Raw genomic sequence first — 18311 nt, 5'->3', positions numbered from 1 at the left:
TTATACTACTACTACACTGCTATACATACTTTGTTTTAGAATTGAGGATTCACAATAAGGTTTTTTGTTTTTTTAAACTGCTACTTGGTTGCTGGTTTGTTTAAACGTGTATGTATGTATTGGGGGAACTCTGAACAAACAGTGTTATTTCACATTGACTTTTGCGATTTTCTTTTGCCATTTTAACATTTTCTTCTAAAAATAGAATCCCATCTGCAGATAAACAATTATGTCATGGGACATACTGGTACGGGTAGGATTTGAACACCAATCTCGAGAAAAGGCACACCTTCTTTGACTAAAGCTCTGTGTAACTTCACAGCAGAGCCCTTTATCCACATTGCTACTGAAATCGCGGCCTCTGGCAGAAAGCTTTTATTTTGACAAGCAAAACCAGGAAGTCGTTTTTTTAAGCCGTTTTGACAGCTGACAATAGCTGACGCAGTGGAACCTTTCTTTAACTGTCTATGAGTGGGACGACGATCGCTTCTTCTGTGTTTTGGCTTCCGTTCACAACATGAGAAAACAACTATAATACCCCATCTAAAAGCGTACTACAGCACGCAAGTAGGTTTATTGTTTTTGTGGAAAAAAAATTTCAAAATATTCCTGCATTGTGGACAGCGTTTGTTAGTGGTTTTATCTGCTAACCTTAACCTCGCCAGATGGCTTCCAATTTTGTACGGAATGTACCATACTTCAGTCATGTTCATGTTTAAACCGATTAGAACATCAGGAAAGCTTGTCGGCTGTTATAACAGCATAACACCCAACATAGAGCTGACACAATTGTGTCTCTATTGTTGTATGTTCCTTACCATTAAAACTGCAGCTAAGAATTTAGACGACTTTAGATTTTTGTAATAATTGTAGGCTCAAAGGCAACTTATTTCACTCTATTTTTTTTATTAGAAGCAGCCAGTCATGGATTCCGCTTTTGAGAGGCACTGCTCGGAGCTGGTGGCCCGGGAGAGGAGCGGACACACGGCCGTGGTGGAGGAAACCCTGCTGTATGTGTGGGGAGGCTACATGGTGAGAAAAACAAACTGACACATTACCGAAACAGCTGTGTTACGTGCTGTTTAACCAGCTTGCATAAGGCCCATTTCTGCGATATATATGTGGGGGGAATAAGTACATTTACTCAAGTTTACTGGCTAAAGTTATCTTGAAGTACTTCTCTACACTAACGTTTCAGTTTAAAATAATGCCATCTTGACTCGACTAAATTTAATAGCTCTTATCTTTTTTTCTGATTAAAATGTTACTGCAAGCATATGATCACCTTGTGAAATAGGATCCATGGTTACAGATAACACTACAAGATGCTGCTTGTTGTTGCATTATTGATAATAAATCAATAATAATTCTGTAATGGAATAATTATAATAAAATGGCCCAGGTCATTGTGCACAACAAGTACTTTTACTTTTGATACGTAATGTACAATGCAGATAATACTTCTGTACTTTTACTCTAACATTTTAACCCTCTAGTTTCACACTAGTTTTGGGAATTCATGGTCAATAACCCTCATTTATATAGAATTGTACCTAATATTTGAGTTCAAAAAGTGTAAATTATCAATTGTTTTGACTAACAAGGTCAGAGGAACTTACAGATGAGATTAGTCAGGGATCAAAGTGATCAATTGTATTTTCAAAGAGCATTGTATGGAATCCAATCCATTTTTTGTGGTAATCTGATTAAAAAAAACTATATTTCAGATTGACATTTTTTAAAGGGGTCAAATTTGACCCAAGGACAACAGGAGGGCTAAATGTTTTACTATTTTTTACGAGGTGGTGTTACTACTTTTACTTAAGTTAAATATCTGACTACTTCCTCCACCATGTTTATGCAATACACATATATACACAGTACAAAAGATACAGGCTACCTATAAGTAAATAAACAAAACTGAGCAGTCCATCAGTTAGCATGCTGATGTGGTTTAGACTAAGAGCACTTTCAGAATTTTAGTTAAAATGCTTTTGCATTGGTCATAATTATTTTCTTTTGTGTTGACAGGCTATATTTCTGTAGTTATGACAGACTTACGTATTGCTACTACACATAATTAAAACAAATAATAACAATAGACATGTTGTATTCTCTACAGTCAATTGCTGACAATGAAGTGTTCCTTCCCAATGATGAAATCTGGGTGTATGACTTAGAACGAGGTGTATGGTAAGAATATTAAAAAATTCCAAATGTGCCTGTTTGTGGTAAAAACAAATAAAAGGAAAATGACAAATGACTTTGTTTTGACAGCTTTCTTTGAGGATTTCCCTACTAATTTTGACACAGCCCAGTCATGTCACATTTGTCTTATGTTAAGAATGACAAGCACTCAGAAGATTTCTGCTTCGGCAATGTGAAAAAGTGTCAATAAATAAGTGAATGTGATTGTCTACGCTCTGTTTTTGAAGGGAAGTGTTTCACATGTCAGGGGAAGTCCCGCCCTCTATGTCTGGGACCTGCGGCTGCTCTCTGAATGGACACTTGTACATATTTGGAGGTTGTAATGACAATGGGCAAACCAATCAGGTGAGGCTGATAACTGACGCTCCACACAGCATGACACCTTAATTATGGTTTACTCTGCATAAACTACATGCTTTTTATTAGATTTTTTTGTGGTTAAATAATAACTATGAACACCAAAGTATGTGTAAAATATCCTGTAGGGTGCGAGACGCTGACACAAATCAGTGTGAACACACCCAAAGGTCACAGCGTAGACTGAGCAACGTCGACATGAAGAAGTGATCAGTGTTTGACTTCAAAACAGATCTACTGTGTGAACCTGACAGACGGTAAATACACGTGGAGGAAGATCATACATGAGACCGGTTCTGCTCCCTCACCTCGAGACAAACTGTCCTGCTGGGTTTACAATGGAAAGTAAGCACAATAAAATGTATTTTTTACTGACTTCTATTTCCAGGACTGTATGACTGAATAATGCATTGCTGGGCAAATTGTGGTAGTAACTTTATAAACTACTGCTCCATTATTACAGGACAAAACCCAGGTTTGGAGAGTTGGACACTGACTTAATTGGAATGGGTAGTTGTGTGTTAATCCTTGTGTTGTCCTCAGGTCCAATTTGACAGTTTTTTTACTTTTAATATCAGGAACTTGGCTTTCTTTCAACTAAAGGGCTTAAAAATAACATGGATGCCATACAATGTTCTTCAGGTAAACTTAATGATTACTTTCACTGAATTTTGGTTATTTTATGGAATTTTATGGCATTTTAAGTGACCAAAACTTTGGAATAAATGACAAAAAAAAGATAAAAAGTGCTGAAAAAAAACGAGAAATTGTTTTTGTATAATGTTGTAAAACTTAGGCTATGGATTTGAAAAAAGTGTAGAACCCCCCCCCCCAGCAAAAACGTCGGAAAAAGCACCAAAAGTTGAGGGTTGATGGGAAGACAACACAAGTGTTAAATAAATTTGGCTTCCGCATCCTTTCTCTGTTTTTTCTTTTTCATCTGCATAGTGATTGTTTCCATGTGAGGCTGTCTGCACACTGACAATTTCAAGAGTTTGCAGGTCAAAAAAAAAAAAAACGTGTGCGGACTGCTTCTCCTTGTCCTTTGTCGCTGTTTTGTCCTGCACCTGTACCCAACTGTGTTTGTACGCTGATGTTATATACTCCATTCCCCCTTTCTTTGTCTCAGTAAATTAAAAGCCATGAGCTTACATATGTGATATCCTTACTGACATTTTTTGCTTTGTTATTCAATCATTGTTGCTGTAATGACTAAACATCCAAATGGTATTTTGTCGGCACTTGTATGATAGTTATTGTAATCTTTATTTAATGTTCTCCAGGATCATCTACTTTGGAGGATATGGCCACAAACTGCTGACTAATGTCGATAGCAGAAACAGAAGCTTCATTGTGGATGAAGGATCATGGGTAATGTTTTTTATTGACTATAAATCTGTCATTGGTGTTCATAGATGTTTGCTACAGCTACATCCATGGTTTGTTATTCTATGGATAGTAGTGGGCAGCATAGGTATTGATTAATTTCCAAAACAAATCAGTGACACATATTCAGTGATTTAGAGTTCTTGTAGTTTTTTCCTATTCTGGCCATCACCGGACCAAGCCAAGCTCAATAGATTTGACATTGAGCGTTGGTCTGGGGAGTCTGCTCTGTATTTTCTCTGCACAAGAGGCGTGACCAACGGGCATAGTTCAAATGACTCTGTACGCAATTGGATAATCCTTCAAAAAATCAGACCAACGATCCGGGTAACGTAGAGGCAACAACAGCATTAACGGGTTGCTGCTCTTCGGTGACGTTTGGTGGGCGCTATTTTGTATGTAAATAAGAAACTGCATGGTCACTTGTCTTTCGTCATTTTTGTTAAAAATAGCGCGCCAGGTAGACAAGCCAGTTTGTGATTGGTTCCAGCAAAATTGAGAACTGAAGCAGGGGAATTACACGTGCAGGTTTCCAGACTTAGCTGCATGCAAACTCAATTCTCTGGCAGAGTGTACCAAGTCAAATTTTTTTCTGCATTTCAATGAGATTTTGTTCTAAAATGTGTCAGGCTGGAAAGTGAGAAATTGCATCTGGTGACACAGTTGCTAAATCCCTGTTACTGAACATGAATATCGTTAAATCGTCCATGAAAATGGGAATCATTGTATTTTAAAATGTTTTTTTCAGGTGGAGGATGTCCTCTGGGGATGGAACAATGAGGTTCACATATTTGACCCCATGCAAGCCAGTTGGAGTGAACCACAAACCAATGTGAGTCAGTGTGATTCATGCTTTTATACACTGAATGCAATGCAAAGATTCTTATTAGTGATTTGAGAGACAAGGGAAGTTTCACAGTTTTGGAAATCTGTTAAGATAATTTCAAAATTCTCAGAGGATTTTACAGTTACAGTTGTTGTGTTCAGGGCCGTGCTCCAGCCCCCAGGGCCGCACACGCCAGTGCCACAATGGGATGTAGAGGATACATTTGTGGAGGCAGAGTCATGGTGGGAGCTCTACAGTTCTTCTCATATATTCATAAGTAGGCAACAAGAAGTTAAAAGCACAGATACACAAATCAGATACACAAAACAAAGTTGGCCTTTAGTAACTTGTGCCACTCTTTTTTTTTAAATGCAGGAAACCAGGACGAGTGACATTCACTGCCTAGACTTTCAATCATGGACGTGGTCAGAAATGTACGTATGGGAAGTGTGCCAAAATATCTTCTATTTCAACATTGTGATTGATATTTAAAGAGGTCTAATCTGTTGTCAAGTTTGTCTTTGACAGCATAGTGCAAAATATGTTTTACAGAATCCCAGTGTCCACCACTCCTGTGGGCAGATCATGGCATACTCTCACTGCTGTATCCGACGGCACCCTGTTCCTGTTTGGAGGTCTCAGTGTAGACTGCAAACCAATGAGTAAGAAAATGTACCCACATCTTCACTTTTATTCTCCTTGTTCTTTTGGTCATTTTGGTCAGTTCTCACATATTTATCTCAATCAGGTGATGGGTGGTTGCTTGATGTTGACACAAAGAAATGGAGAGAAGTCGAGCATCCCTTTAAGAATAAACCTAGGTAGCGATGAATGAATATTTGCAAACTTAACAGATTGTTACTTTAAATTGTGGATACATTTTAAATAGCATAATTTCTCATTTCTTAGGTTGTGGCACACAGCATGTCCAGGCAAAGAATCTGATGTGATTGTGTTTGGTGGAAGTTGTGACTACATCCTCCTTGTTGACACCGTGAGTATGATAGATACACTTCAGAAGCTGAAAAAGAGATGTGAAATTATTCTAATTTAACAGGCCTGATTTCATCACAACAAACTGATACTAACTGCTGAATTCACATTAACCCAGGCCCAATGTACCTTTACACACCTTGTATATTTTTTTTCCAGGGTCACTGCAACGATGCACTTGTTTTCCAAACACAGCCATATTCTCTATTCAGGTAAAAAACTGTTATATTTAATAAATCTCAAAAACATATTAGATATATACAATCCCGGAAATAATTCACATTATTGTATAGCTAAAATAGAGCTGTACACAACAAACATTTTGTTTTGTCCAACATAGTTTAAAAAAAAAACAGTTGAAATGAATAACATTAATTAACAATGGCTACAAATGTAGCTGTGTTGGTTTCCAGAGCTCTGATAATGTGCGCTCTGGTTAAAGCCATCATTAATGTTATTATTATATTGTTTCACTGGGGCTTCTCCTGTTATTTCAAGTGAAAAATATCTACTGTTAAAAAGGTCAATTTCTTTGTAAGTCATGGTATAAATCAAATGTATTACATCGGGACAAACCTCTTGCGATGTATCATCTCCTGTTCAAGGGTTATATTTACTTTGTCTATGCAATGTTTTTCCCAAAATAGATGAAAAATGACCGTTTTTTTCTTCTAACAGGATTTGTGAGGATTACATTGCAGAGAATGTGAGAAACTATGAGATGCTAAGAGATCAGCTTTCTCTCCTGCCTCCCAAACTACTAACGGCAGTACAGAGGAGGATGTCTTTCTACAGGCCTTCAAAGAAGCAAAAATAGTAGTTCAAAGAATGTCTTAATTGCCAAAAACAATGCATTATTATACATTTTCTTAATTACATACTTTAGTCCCTTCAGTGTGAACAGCTTATTCACACTGTGCGGTAGGGTTTTTATTTTTTAAATATATTTTGCTAAATAATTTAAGGTGTTATATTTTATTGTTTTAGAGATGGAAATTTTGTTTAGTACAGTTTGCTTATTAAAACACACTTACAAACTGTTCTGTGATGATTAATTGGCCCATCAAACAGTTTTTGCCTGGTGTGGATCATTAGACTAGTAAAGTATTTTAAGTAACTAAGTCAACACACGCATATCGATTCTCCCAGACACTTCACACATGATCAATGGTAAAGCAATAATCTTTTTTTTTATTTGCAATATAAAACAAAATTGCAAAACTCTTCTTCTACATTTCTGGTTGAAATTCACCTATCGTGACGAATGCAGTCTGTTGAAACATACCGTCCAGCATTCACGTCTGTGTTCAAGTATGTGTTCATGCACACAACTACTGTGTTCCACCCCTAAGTGGCAGCAGGCCTTTAGGTTTGAACGTGGCTGAAACGCAGCAGGGTCAAACTTCGCCCGACTAAAAATCTCTGCTGACACACATTCCTTCTTCATAAGGGTGGAAAAGTGCAGGAAATGTGGTCAGGAAGGAAACCTTGAATAAACATTCTGAACTCATACCTTTGCAGGGTTACCACTCAAGAAAAACTAGATCCCACATGTACACTGGGTTGCACATACAAAACTGCTGGTGGAAAATGTTATTTTATGCATATAGCACGGCCACAAGAATGTGCCTTTACTGCTAGATTTCAGTTTAGCAACCAGAGAAATATGATTGCTCTCTCCTTTACCTATTAACAGACGAGTAAAGTAAAGAACATAATAGGTAACTAAAGTAGGCATGTGCTCTGCGGGAGCCCAGCAGCGTTGAGCGAGGGTAGCCTCCTGGTATCCGTTCATGTTGGTGTTATAAATCTGTGATTACACAGATTCATGTAGTTAAATAAGACTTATAGATGCATAGGCCTGGAGTGAAGCAGTTTAAGTTGAACACAAACCATGTTAAATGAATCCTGCAAATCCTGGTTAAATACATTGAAAGTAGCCTTCCTTAGGGACAGGAAATTGTCACAAGAAACCCTGCTTCCCTTTCTTCAAAAAAAAAAGTCCTCTGCAAACTGCTGTGTGCCATGAGGACAGCTGAGAAGGACAACAGCTTTGCTGCAGCACTTTCAACTGGGGGTCAACTAAACTCTTTCTCAATAGTGTCCATCAGCTCTTCTTCTGATCCATCATACATGGTGACTGGCATGGTGAGAGAGGAGCTTTGGCAGCTTCCAAAAGTCCTGGGGAGAGTGGAGAAACATGTCAGCAATATGGTAATAAAGAAATCAAGAAACATAAGTGATACGTTATATTTTGATGTTAATTCGCACTAGATGTATTCATTTTTGGAATAAATCAACCCACAACATCAAACAATCAACTGATGAATTTTTAAATTCATATGAAGCTCTAAGGAGCCATCAAGGACCATGGGTGTGAAATATAGTCTGCTTGGTTAAGCTTAAGGCATGTTATGGAAATGTTTTTCTTAGTTGTGATTCCGGTTTTCACACTCTACTCAAACGAAGCTGGAACAACAGACACATGTTCATGTCTGTCTGACTAATCTGATCTGCCCTGAGAATAATGGGTAGGTAGTTCGATCCCTTCAAGGTTAATTTGATATGACCATGCTCGGCTTTTACTCCACTTTATTCGGAAATCCATTATTTATGAGAGCTGCCTACTTACGATTGTTTTTCTGATGTGGGAGCAGCTTCCAACAAAGCCCCTCTTGTCAAAAAGCCCTGAGAGGAGGACTGAAATAAACCAAGGAGGAGAGAAGGGATGTGTCCATCTTAGCACTGAACAATTCTGCAGACTAATTGCTATTCAGAAACAATCAGAGAAATCATCCAATAATACTGATCAAATTGAAAAAAAAAAAAAGTTCTTACACTGTGCTGACTCTGTTTTTTATTGTGTGTGAAAGCATCACTGCTCATCTTGTTTACATCTCTTGAGCCACCGTGTGAGCCACGTGGCTCCTCGCCTCGGGACAGGGGAGCTGAGCTGAAGTCCTCATCCTCTTGACTAAAATAGCACAGTCCATATGTTTTGGATCTGACGATCGTCTTCTTGGGAGGGTTTGTCTTCAGGGAAACTCGCCCTCGCTCCTCGTAATCCGAAAGAACTGTGTCCATCTCTCCATCAATGTCATCGTCGTCCCGAGAAAAGTCAGAGTCGTGCCCCTCGCTGTGGCAGTCCAGTTGCGCACGGTTGCGCGTGTTGCGCAAAATTGCATGGATTTTAAGAGGCTTTAATGGACGGCTGTCCTGTTCGGGTGAAGTGACACCGCCAGTTGTTTTGGTCACGTTCACTTCGCTGACACACGCAGGTGCAACTTTCTTCCCTCGGCTTGTCCCGCTGCCCATGTCTGTCCGTCTGGCGGCTTTCAAAATCTAAATGCACAGTCTCATTTCCAAATTCCTTTTCAGGCACACCAAGAGCTTCCAGAGTTGAACATTAACTAGCAATGATCCTTGGCAGTCTGTTTAAGGTCAGTTTAAGGTCAGTTTTCAATTACGTTTACGGCTGTAAGACAGTTAGTTGGCTAAAAAACAGCTCTAGGGGCCAATTTTCTTTAAAATGTTCCGCTAGCGATCTGCAGACGCACTGCTGAGTTGATCTCCATGTTCGCAGACCCGTCGCCTGTAAACTTTTTGTAACTGCACATCAGGATGAGAAGCAGTGTATCAGTTACATAACACCAGTTCGGCTCAGGACCCCAATGAGAAAACTCCGCCTTTTCATTGCGGTAAACACACCCTTTATGTTTCCATTAACTCTACTGGACAAAAACAATTTCCACTTCAACTTGAGAACCTCTGCCTCTTTATTTCTTATTATTTATAATAGACTTTAAAAACAAATTTAATAACAAAAAAATTAAAAAAAGAACAGCATTTCAATATTCGGCCATTGTCTGGTCTGAGAAAGAGATTACATAAGGATTTAGACATCAACAGGGGCTAAATAGCTTGATTTATCTGTATCACATAAGCAACAATGACCAGCCTTTTGCCCCTCTGTGTTCAGCTAATAGATTTTATTGAGGCCAGTGAAGTCAGGAGTGAGTTGCTGTCTGCCAGCCGGTCCAGTAGGCCCCCAAATTCACCAGCCCCTCCGGTGACTGATTAAGACTAAAGCACTGAGCCACAAGACAAGAGGGGGCATTCCTTTCCAACAGCTTGGGCTTCCCAGAGATTCCTCAATAAGCTTTTGTTTGATCCACTTGAACATACAAAAGTCACAGCGGGAGCATATCCCTGCCAGAGCTGTCCAACAGGAACCCAGAGTTCACCCGAGTAAAAGGAGTTGTTTGCTATCTTTCATTAAGTGCCTCTTTCTCTCGCTCTTCTCTTGCTTGTGTGTGCACATATGTGTGTGCCAGACAGCTGTGCAACCTGTTCTCCCTGGAGGATGACCAAGTCAAAGACACCTGCTGTGTAAGCAACTGTCATTTTTCAAACTGTGAATGTGAGAGGGGGGAAGCAAATCAGCCTGCAAGTCCCAGATGTCTCATTAGAAATTAGGAAATTTCTGCTTTAATTTTGTATTTTTTTGGAGAAAATGCGGGGAAAAGATCTACGCTGACCTTTACTTAAATACTACTGAAACAGGATGCTTACACTGAAAACATGTAAAAGTAGCTCTTTTGAAGACTCTTTAATTTTAATATCAGTGATTTTTCATGAAAGGCCCAGTGTGTTATCCTGATTATAACCATTTCAATTTGAATACCTATCTCTAACCAATCTCTCCATTTTAATGATGTCCAAAGATATTCATTTCTTTATTAAAATGTTTTCTCATAGATTGGCTTATAGGAAAAAGAGCTTTAGAGCAAAACTGGGACATGCTCCTGATTGTGAAATAATAACATGAATGTTTACTGTTGTCCTTGCCTCTCCAAAAGTCCAAGAAAATCCACTTAAGTTAAAGTAGAAGTCCTAATTTTAGACTGTACCCCAAAGTAAAAGTACACAAACAAGCTTCCTTTTCATCCCTGCTTCTCATGGAGTTTTGTTTTTGTAGTGTTTATACCCCAATTTTTGTTACACTCTGTCTGCAACAGTGTATCATTAAAAGAATCAGGCGGCCACATCTGGTAGAGAACTCAACAGCTTCCAGACGAGGGGGAGGATCTGCTGCAAGGCAGAGGCCACAGCCCAGCTCGCTGCATAACTGTGGCTTCTCTGACTTGTCCCAGATTCAAGAATATTCCTCCTCCCATACCACTTGATAGACCGTGGAACATTCTTGTTCTGGATTCTGTATGTATTTGTACATTAAATCCTCCAAAACTATGCGAATTGAAATGATTTTGGGACAATGTTTTTGCTGCTTTTGTAACTGTTATGAATAAAAATGTCCTTTGTTCCCTCCCAACAGCAGAAAAACTATTGTTGAAAGAAAACTATTTGTTTGAGTCAAATACACATTTCTGCCATATGTCTGGCAAAACTACATCTCTGGAGAGTATTTAACAAGCCAGCTGCCTGCTGATTGGCATTCCAGTAAAACCTCTTACCCTGTCAGGTACACAAACGTCAACATGACAGTGTCACGAAGAATTACACACTCACATAAAAACACTTTATCCTGTATTACTAACTTTCTTTTTACTAGTAAAGAATTATTTATTAGCCTCTACTCAGACCCAAACCTTAAAATGTGAAACTCTGAAGATCTTTCAATTCCTTTAAAAATTGCCAATACTTCCCTCTCATTGCAGACGTCATGTACAATTTTGTATTTACACAATATACTGTACATGAGACATTTCCTCAGATGAAGACTAAATCTTCTTTCGTCCATCGAGCCACTGCATAGACGTAATTAGCTGAACAGATGAGCAAAGCTGAGACAGAGGGATATTGAAACTCAGACACGGTGACATAAGGTTGTCAGGGCAACAGTCAATGCAGCTAGGAGGAGTTCAACTGTAGTTAAAGAACTGGGGGCAGCCCTGTTTAACTTTGAGCTATCCTTCTTAATCTGCTCCATTACTAAACGTAAATGAAGGCGCTTGCAGTTGTGTTGACGTTGAAAGTACGTCACAGAGATGAACTTATGACCTCTGGAGGTTTGCCGGAGGTTTCTGTGCTCGCTACAAACCTTTTACTCTCAGTCAACACATTTATAATGACATACCCGGTATAATTGTCATTAAGAACTGTAAGAGATGAGGCATCAACCTATGTTCTGATTTCATGATTTAGTTCATGCTGGCTGAGTAGCACATGGTGAAAAGAAGGTTGAGGTTAAAACCAGCAGATGGAGCCAGCATTCAAGAAAAGCAAACCACACAGCCTCTCCCCTGCTGACTCTTGCCAGTAAAGAGACTGAAGGGCCCTTGAAAAGGACAATGGTGGCTCGCACTGCATCTGCAAGGACATTACTTTCTAGGTTTAACATGTGAGGAAGGCTCTACTAAGCTCACTGGGGGTCTTGCAATTTTAATTAAGAAAAGTAAGCAAAACTGTCAACAAAGAGCTCCTTGTACGAGGGTTGTTTGAGCCAAAAATTCTGCATTGATATTGTTTTTTGGTCAGTATTTTGAATAGTCTAATATTTATGTTAAATTATTTCTAATACATCATGACTTCACTTGGCAAAAGCAATGGACTAATACATGACAACATCACCTAGCAAAGTGTGACCTTTAAAATCCACTGAGGACCATCCAATCAAGCAATCAATTAAGACAAATAAGAGAATGTGGTAATAGAGACAAAAGCCAACTATACACACTAAAGTGAGACTATGTAACTTTTGCTACATGGCAGCCATTGTGGCTGGTCGCTCACTGTGTCTGCCTGCTGTTTGGTGCTGAGCAGTACAGTGGATTTGAAATTTGAAGTTGTCTGCTGCAGCCAAAAACGGTGCTATGAGAGCATCAATAGTGAACCAAAACAGTAAAGTTGTGGGCCAGGTGATTCAGGTGATAATTTGCTGTAGGTCCATTACAATGAGCAACACCTTACACATTGTTTTCATATGTCACTTGAAAAATATCTATTTCAGCTGCATATCTATTTACATTTTTAGCACAAATACAACCCTGAGTTTGAGGATGCAGTTACATTATATACATTGTAAATAAATAGTCTCAACTTCCCACTGTCTTTCCCATTTTTCTGTGCTTGTTGTAACCATATGAGTTGGAAGGTCTTCTCAGTAGTCCGGTGGTCTTTGTTCACTATTCTGGAGTGACCCATTTTTCTGTCAAAAAGCCATGCAATGGCAAAAAAAACAATTAGTGCTCAAAGCACTCAATACAGGCATCTTCTCACTTCTTAATTACCAACTAGGTAAGAGGCTTCATTTTGAGAGGAACTTACAGCATTCAATCCTTGCATAATACTTGGCTTGTTTGTCAGCATCCTAATGTGTCAGATGGGTAATGTTAGGTCTGTTCAGTTCTATTACATTTGATTAACTTTACCAATATGCCTTCATTTATTTTCTTGCATTTAATGTTACTTCCTCTTGTAATTCATTAAACTGTAAACTTGAAAGTATATCCTGGTTGCCAGTTTTGCTCGTTAGGCTCATTTCACCTGTTTGCTCTTAGACTCGTGCTAACCTGGTTCTCCACAACACATTGTTTCAAACGCATCTCCTTTGTTTAGTGAATTTTCTTTTGAGTTTTCCCCCTTCTCTGGCAGGCAGTGGGTCATGTCAATTAGAGCAAGTTGCTGTAAAGCATTGGCTTAGTAAAATCCTGGCTCCAATGTTGATGTGAAAAGAATACACCAAAGTAAAACCGTAGTACATCCGTTTATCAGAAATCCCTTGTGTTGTCATTGGCTGCATTGTGTGTTTTTGTGCTATTGTAAGGATGTATTGGAAGCTGTTCGGAAAATCAAGCATGTAATGGTGGAAATGAACTTTTCCTGTATCGTTATTGTCAAGTCAATATTTAAATTTCCAATATTTTGGTTTATGACTTAACACCTACAAAACCTTCCCAGCAGCCTCAGCATTATTGTAGGTTTAACACTAATTAGATAATATTAGCATGCTGAAATGCTAACCTAAGATTATCACCATTAAACCTGCTAGATATCAACTAGTTAGCATTGTCATTGAGTGCATATTGCCAAGCTGAGGCAGACTCTTAGTCCTGTTTTTTCTGAGCAACCATTTTAATTGGGCTGATGTCTGTATCTGCTATTGCTCAAGTCAATTCAGCTTTCCGTAAACTTTTAGTAACACTACTAATTTCTTAAACACTTCTGTTTTGTATTATCCTTCATAGCTTCAGATTTAGATTTAGATCCCAGTGGATGGCATGGTAAATTGCAATCAAACTGTAAACAATTAAAAATAGTGATTATCTGGACAAAAAATCTAACTAAAAAATGAATATATAAAGCAAGCAGTTCCACAAAATATGGCAAAGTAAGAAGCTCTGATGCTAAGATACTGTTTCCCCTGTGACAAAAACAGCTGCTGAACAGCCCCTCAAACAGTTCCTGTCAGTGATTACCTGTCCTTTCTCCTTTACTCGCTGTCAGAACAACACAGAGAATTTGAAAGTTGATCTGATTCCTTCCCTAGGTATTTCTGATCCAAAAACATTTCAAAAGCAGAGGAAAAATACCAAAGGACCAAAGGAGAAAGCAACACCAGTTTGATGCTGTTCATGGTGCCGACAGGCCACAGATGGCACTGAACGGACAGCTGGACTAAAAACCTTACTATTTAATTGATAAAGTCCCTGGGGCATGTCAAGGATTTTGTGCAGACCTTTTTAAATCCCCACGTCCTTTAAAATGTATGTGGATTACAATAACCTTATATAATTGTCACATTCAGAAACCTTCTACAGCAGCTCTGTGCAACACAATATTTCTTTCTAACTGATTTGCATTTGGAAAACCTTCACAGGTGGCTAAGCAATAAACACCCATGTTTGGTTTTGTTGCAAAGTTACCAGTCAACAAAGCAGGTGGTCGGTTGTAGAAAGTGTATACTTCCCTACAAAAAAAGATGGACGTACTGCATGGCATACAGAAACACAGCCCAATGTTTACTGTGCATCTGAATGTTTGTACCTGCCTGCCAGATATGGGAAAACGTGTGCAGTTGAAAAAGGTGCCATGCATGTGCATACCCATCCCTCCCTGTTATATAATGGGACTGTTGATGACTGGCATCATTATCGGCTCTTTCTATGCCAGTCTAAAAAGGTGTTGTTGAGAGAGTAGTGGCTGAGGTGCGGAGGAGGTGGAGGTAGGCTACCTCCGCTCCAATATCATTTTAGATGTGTACCTGCCAGGGCCACCGGCAAAGTAACATTCACTGGTCTGCAGCATATTTCTTCAAACTTTGGCTCCTCTTCTGCTAAGGCAAATTGATGTTACATAAACAGCCTTCTGCTGTTTAATTTAATAACCCTTAAAGGTTTTTATTCCAATAACATTCATGCAATTTAAGAAAAAACTAACAGCACTCTCAACTGAAATTGGAATTAAATTCAATTTCAACTTGTAAGTAAAGTTTAACAAATTAAAGGAAGTGACCTGAATATCAGTAGAGGACAATGGACAATGATAAATCCGCACCCAACATGTTTTCTTAATCAGCTTTCTTTCTTCTGACTGGTTTGAAGTGGGCAGGGCTTGGACAAAGGTAATGTCACAGTTGGGGTAAGTGACCAACAATTTTGGTTGTTTGTTATTTAGTCTTAAATATTGAGGATTTTATAAAAAACCTTTTATAATTTTAGAAATCTAAATGTTATTTCCTTGTTGATCAAGATATTAACTAGAACCTCTGGGAGGGAACACCACTTTGCCTCTTGATCGCGTCTCTTGAACAATAAAATAAGTCTCAACAATTTTGTGACATTGTAAAAATCCCATATAAACCTTTACTATCAGGTAGCAGCATCTGGGTGAGGTAATTCCTCCTTGTGTAGTGAGAAGCTATCCTCTGTTCCCTCTGCTGCATCTTGTGCTTACAGATCAAACTCCGGGGAGGGAATCTACTCAAGTGTGATTACAGCAGCATTATTGACTAAACGTTTCCCCTAATTAACATGCAGTTAAAGTCAACTGTAAGACATTATTGTCATTTGAAGCATTCAGAAGCCCTGCTGGTCCCCCCCTTTCATTTCCAACAACCTTGACAAGCTGGCATACAGACTTAGTACACGTAGTGTTTTTATATTTGGATTGTAATCTTTGTTTCCCTTTGCATAAAGATGTGTCCAGCATACATTGATTCACAAAACGGTAGAAAAAGATGCATAAAAATTCACCAAAATGCAGGAAATGAAGTGTTTAATGCCATCAACATCATAGGTTAACATACAAATCTGGTGGAAAAACCTTTGCCTTTGGGTTGCCAGGCCAGATTTGATTAAGCCAAATGTTGGTGCAATTTAACTAACATGTACAACTGGTCAGTTTAAATAAACATGCACTGGCTGTTAACAAGCTGGGCAAGCCAATCCCTGTTTTGCATTGCATTTAGTTTAGTTAAATGGGTTTGGGCACAGCCCTGACTGTTCCTAAGTAATAAAGTAAATATACTCGTTCCACCCCTGTTTGCAGATTTACAATCTAAAGCATACAGTACATCTTGGAATTTTAGGATTTGTGTATACAATTGTAAAACTGTGAAGATCTCAAGCACTGTCAAGTCAAACTAGAGTAAAGACTGTTTAAATCATGAGCAGCTGTTTAAAGCGGACAATTGTTAAAGTGGGCAGAACCACCGCCAAGGTTCTGCCCGTGGCTTTAAAAAGGAGAAAACATCGGAAGTAAAGAGGAACATTAGTTGACAAGAGGCAAGCGGCAAGAGAGCAGACTGAAAGCTGCCGTCATCGCCAGCAAAAGCATGCGGAACTAATGACCTACAACACCCGAACAACAGCCATTTTTCACCTGCTACTGCAGCTGCTAGAAAAGACTAAACTGTTAAGCATCTTAAAGCCCTACAAAAATCCAAGAGGTATTCAAATGGAACAGCCAAATTGAACTGTTGAAGTAAGGCAAAATAAAAGGAGGAAAAAAGGATAAAAAGTGTTTGGTCATTGAGTGAAATGCAGTTTTTTATTTTGGGTTGGTTGCATCAAATCTCTTTCAAATGGGGAATTTGCCCAACAACTAGAAGAGACAAGCATCATGATATAATAACAAAATATTGGCATGCTATTGTTTTTGTGACATTGGACACCTTGAAATGTTTGGTCTCTGTTTTAACTCTGCCATGGCCTGATGTAGAGATGCCACATAGAACAACAAACCTAACGTGTGCTACGGGCTACCGAAGCAGAAGGCTGTGCTTTGTGAGTTACCAATTCTCTCTCACAAATTACACCTGGTAAGCAAGTCTGAAACACGTTACCTCAGTGTTTGTAAGATTTATGAGCATGTCTGAATACAAATCTAATTCACTTGGATCTGGCAGACACGGCAGAAAGTCCATGATGAAAAAAAGGGCGTTTTTTGTAGAGACATGTGCACTTCCCCAGTCATTCAAAAGAGGTTGTAAAAGTTAACAACCTTTGCATATAATAGAAATGCAGTAAACATACTCTGACATATGGCAGGATGTGCTGATCAAAGCCCTACAATGGAGCTTGGATAATGGGAAAGCAGGAGCGCAGCAAGATTTCAGCATTTCCGCACACTGACATTTTTTTAAATGTGAATTCGGAGCAAAGCTGGTGATGTCAACCAAATTATATTGTATGGGATTTGTGAAATATATCTAAGGATGTTTGTGTGATTTTATAAGAAGCTACCCTACAAAAAGTGTTAGGCCCTCTTGAGCCCATGCAACGTACAGTATATAGTATGAATGGCCAGCCATTCATGACATTTCTTCTTTTCATTTTTTTCTCATTTAAAAAGAGTGAATGGAGCTTACTCAGGGTGTGAGGTATTGCCCATATAAACTGATTTGGCGCTGTTGTTGTTCTGCTTGTGTTATCAGAGCTCAGCGGACTTGGCTGAATAATTCATTGCTCCCAGCAGCACCGCTCTCTCTCTCACTCTCTCTTCGCACCGACCTAGTTTACATCAGTTTACAGGTTGGGCAGGGGGCTGGAGACTTGTTTGATAGCCTTGGCTATCAACCCTGGTCTGAAAGAAAACTCTGTATGCAAGATCAGCCTTTGATAGTTTTGCAAATGAAAGTTATAATATATCATCCTGTGTCACAATGTAGCTCAACAGTCTGACTGTAACAACAGTCACAGCGGTACAATTTCATAAGTCAAACAGGACTTTACTTTGAGCTCCATCCAGAGGCACAGTGTTGGTTCAACCACCTGCCAGGCTGCCAAGAAGAAATGTCATGCCTGTTAAACATACCACCAACATCCAAAAGCTCAGCTCATTGACAAGCCTGATGCTGCTCATAGCTCTCCTTTGACCTGCCAAGACTGCTGAGCCCAAATGAGCTTAAAACACAGCATGAAGCACAGGCTGTCGATGCTCATCTCTGAGTGGGAGTCTGCTCGCCACAAGCTCCGGATTGAAGAGTTGTCGTGAGGTAACAGTACAGATCTGACACGTAAAATCATGTTTTGGAGTGTTTTTGGAATTTTAAATGCAAGTATTACTTAGTGCAGTGCAA

At 39.0% G+C, this 18311-nt stretch overlaps 2 protein-coding genes and 1 long non-coding RNA gene across 3 annotated transcripts; 2 read left to right on the top strand and 1 right to left on the bottom strand.

The window, feature by feature from the left end:
- Positions 1-467: 467 nt before the first annotated feature.
- LOC117936009 (kelch domain-containing protein 1-like) lies at positions 468-6843 on the top strand. The gene is given in 15 exon segments (XM_034858712.1): positions 468-506; positions 508-567; positions 916-1032; positions 2123-2193; positions 2436-2553; positions 2798-2910; positions 3849-3936; positions 4700-4783; positions 4939-5019; positions 5153-5211; positions 5330-5439; positions 5526-5598; positions 5687-5771; positions 5930-5982; positions 6449-6843. Coding segments are annotated over 15 exon segments (1290 nt in total). The 3' UTR covers positions 6588-6843.
- A 924-nt stretch (positions 6844-7767) lies between these two features.
- Positions 7768-9448, bottom strand: LOC117936010. Its single transcript, XM_034858713.1, has 3 exons — positions 8609-9448; positions 8403-8470; positions 7768-7951 (listed from the first exon to the last, which is right to left on the bottom strand). The coding sequence occupies exons 1-3, from the start codon at positions 9083-9085 to the stop codon at positions 7849-7851; spliced, it is 648 nt and encodes a 215-aa protein (XP_034714604.1). The 5' UTR covers positions 9086-9448; the 3' UTR covers positions 7768-7848.
- Positions 9449-9675: 227 nt separating this feature from the next.
- Positions 9676-11102, top strand: LOC117936011. The gene is made up of 2 exons (XR_004654872.1): positions 9676-10159; positions 10789-11102. It is a non-coding gene; the product is annotated as an uncharacterized LOC117936011 (long non-coding RNA).
- Positions 11103-18311: the final 7209 nt, after the last annotated feature.

The sequence above is a fragment of the Etheostoma cragini genome, chromosome 20, assembly GCF_013103735.1.
Source record: "Etheostoma cragini isolate CJK2018 chromosome 20, CSU_Ecrag_1.0, whole genome shotgun sequence".
NCBI lineage: Eukaryota > Metazoa > Chordata > Actinopteri > Perciformes > Percidae > Etheostoma > Etheostoma cragini.
This window is presented reverse-complemented; position numbering and strand designations above follow the sequence as displayed.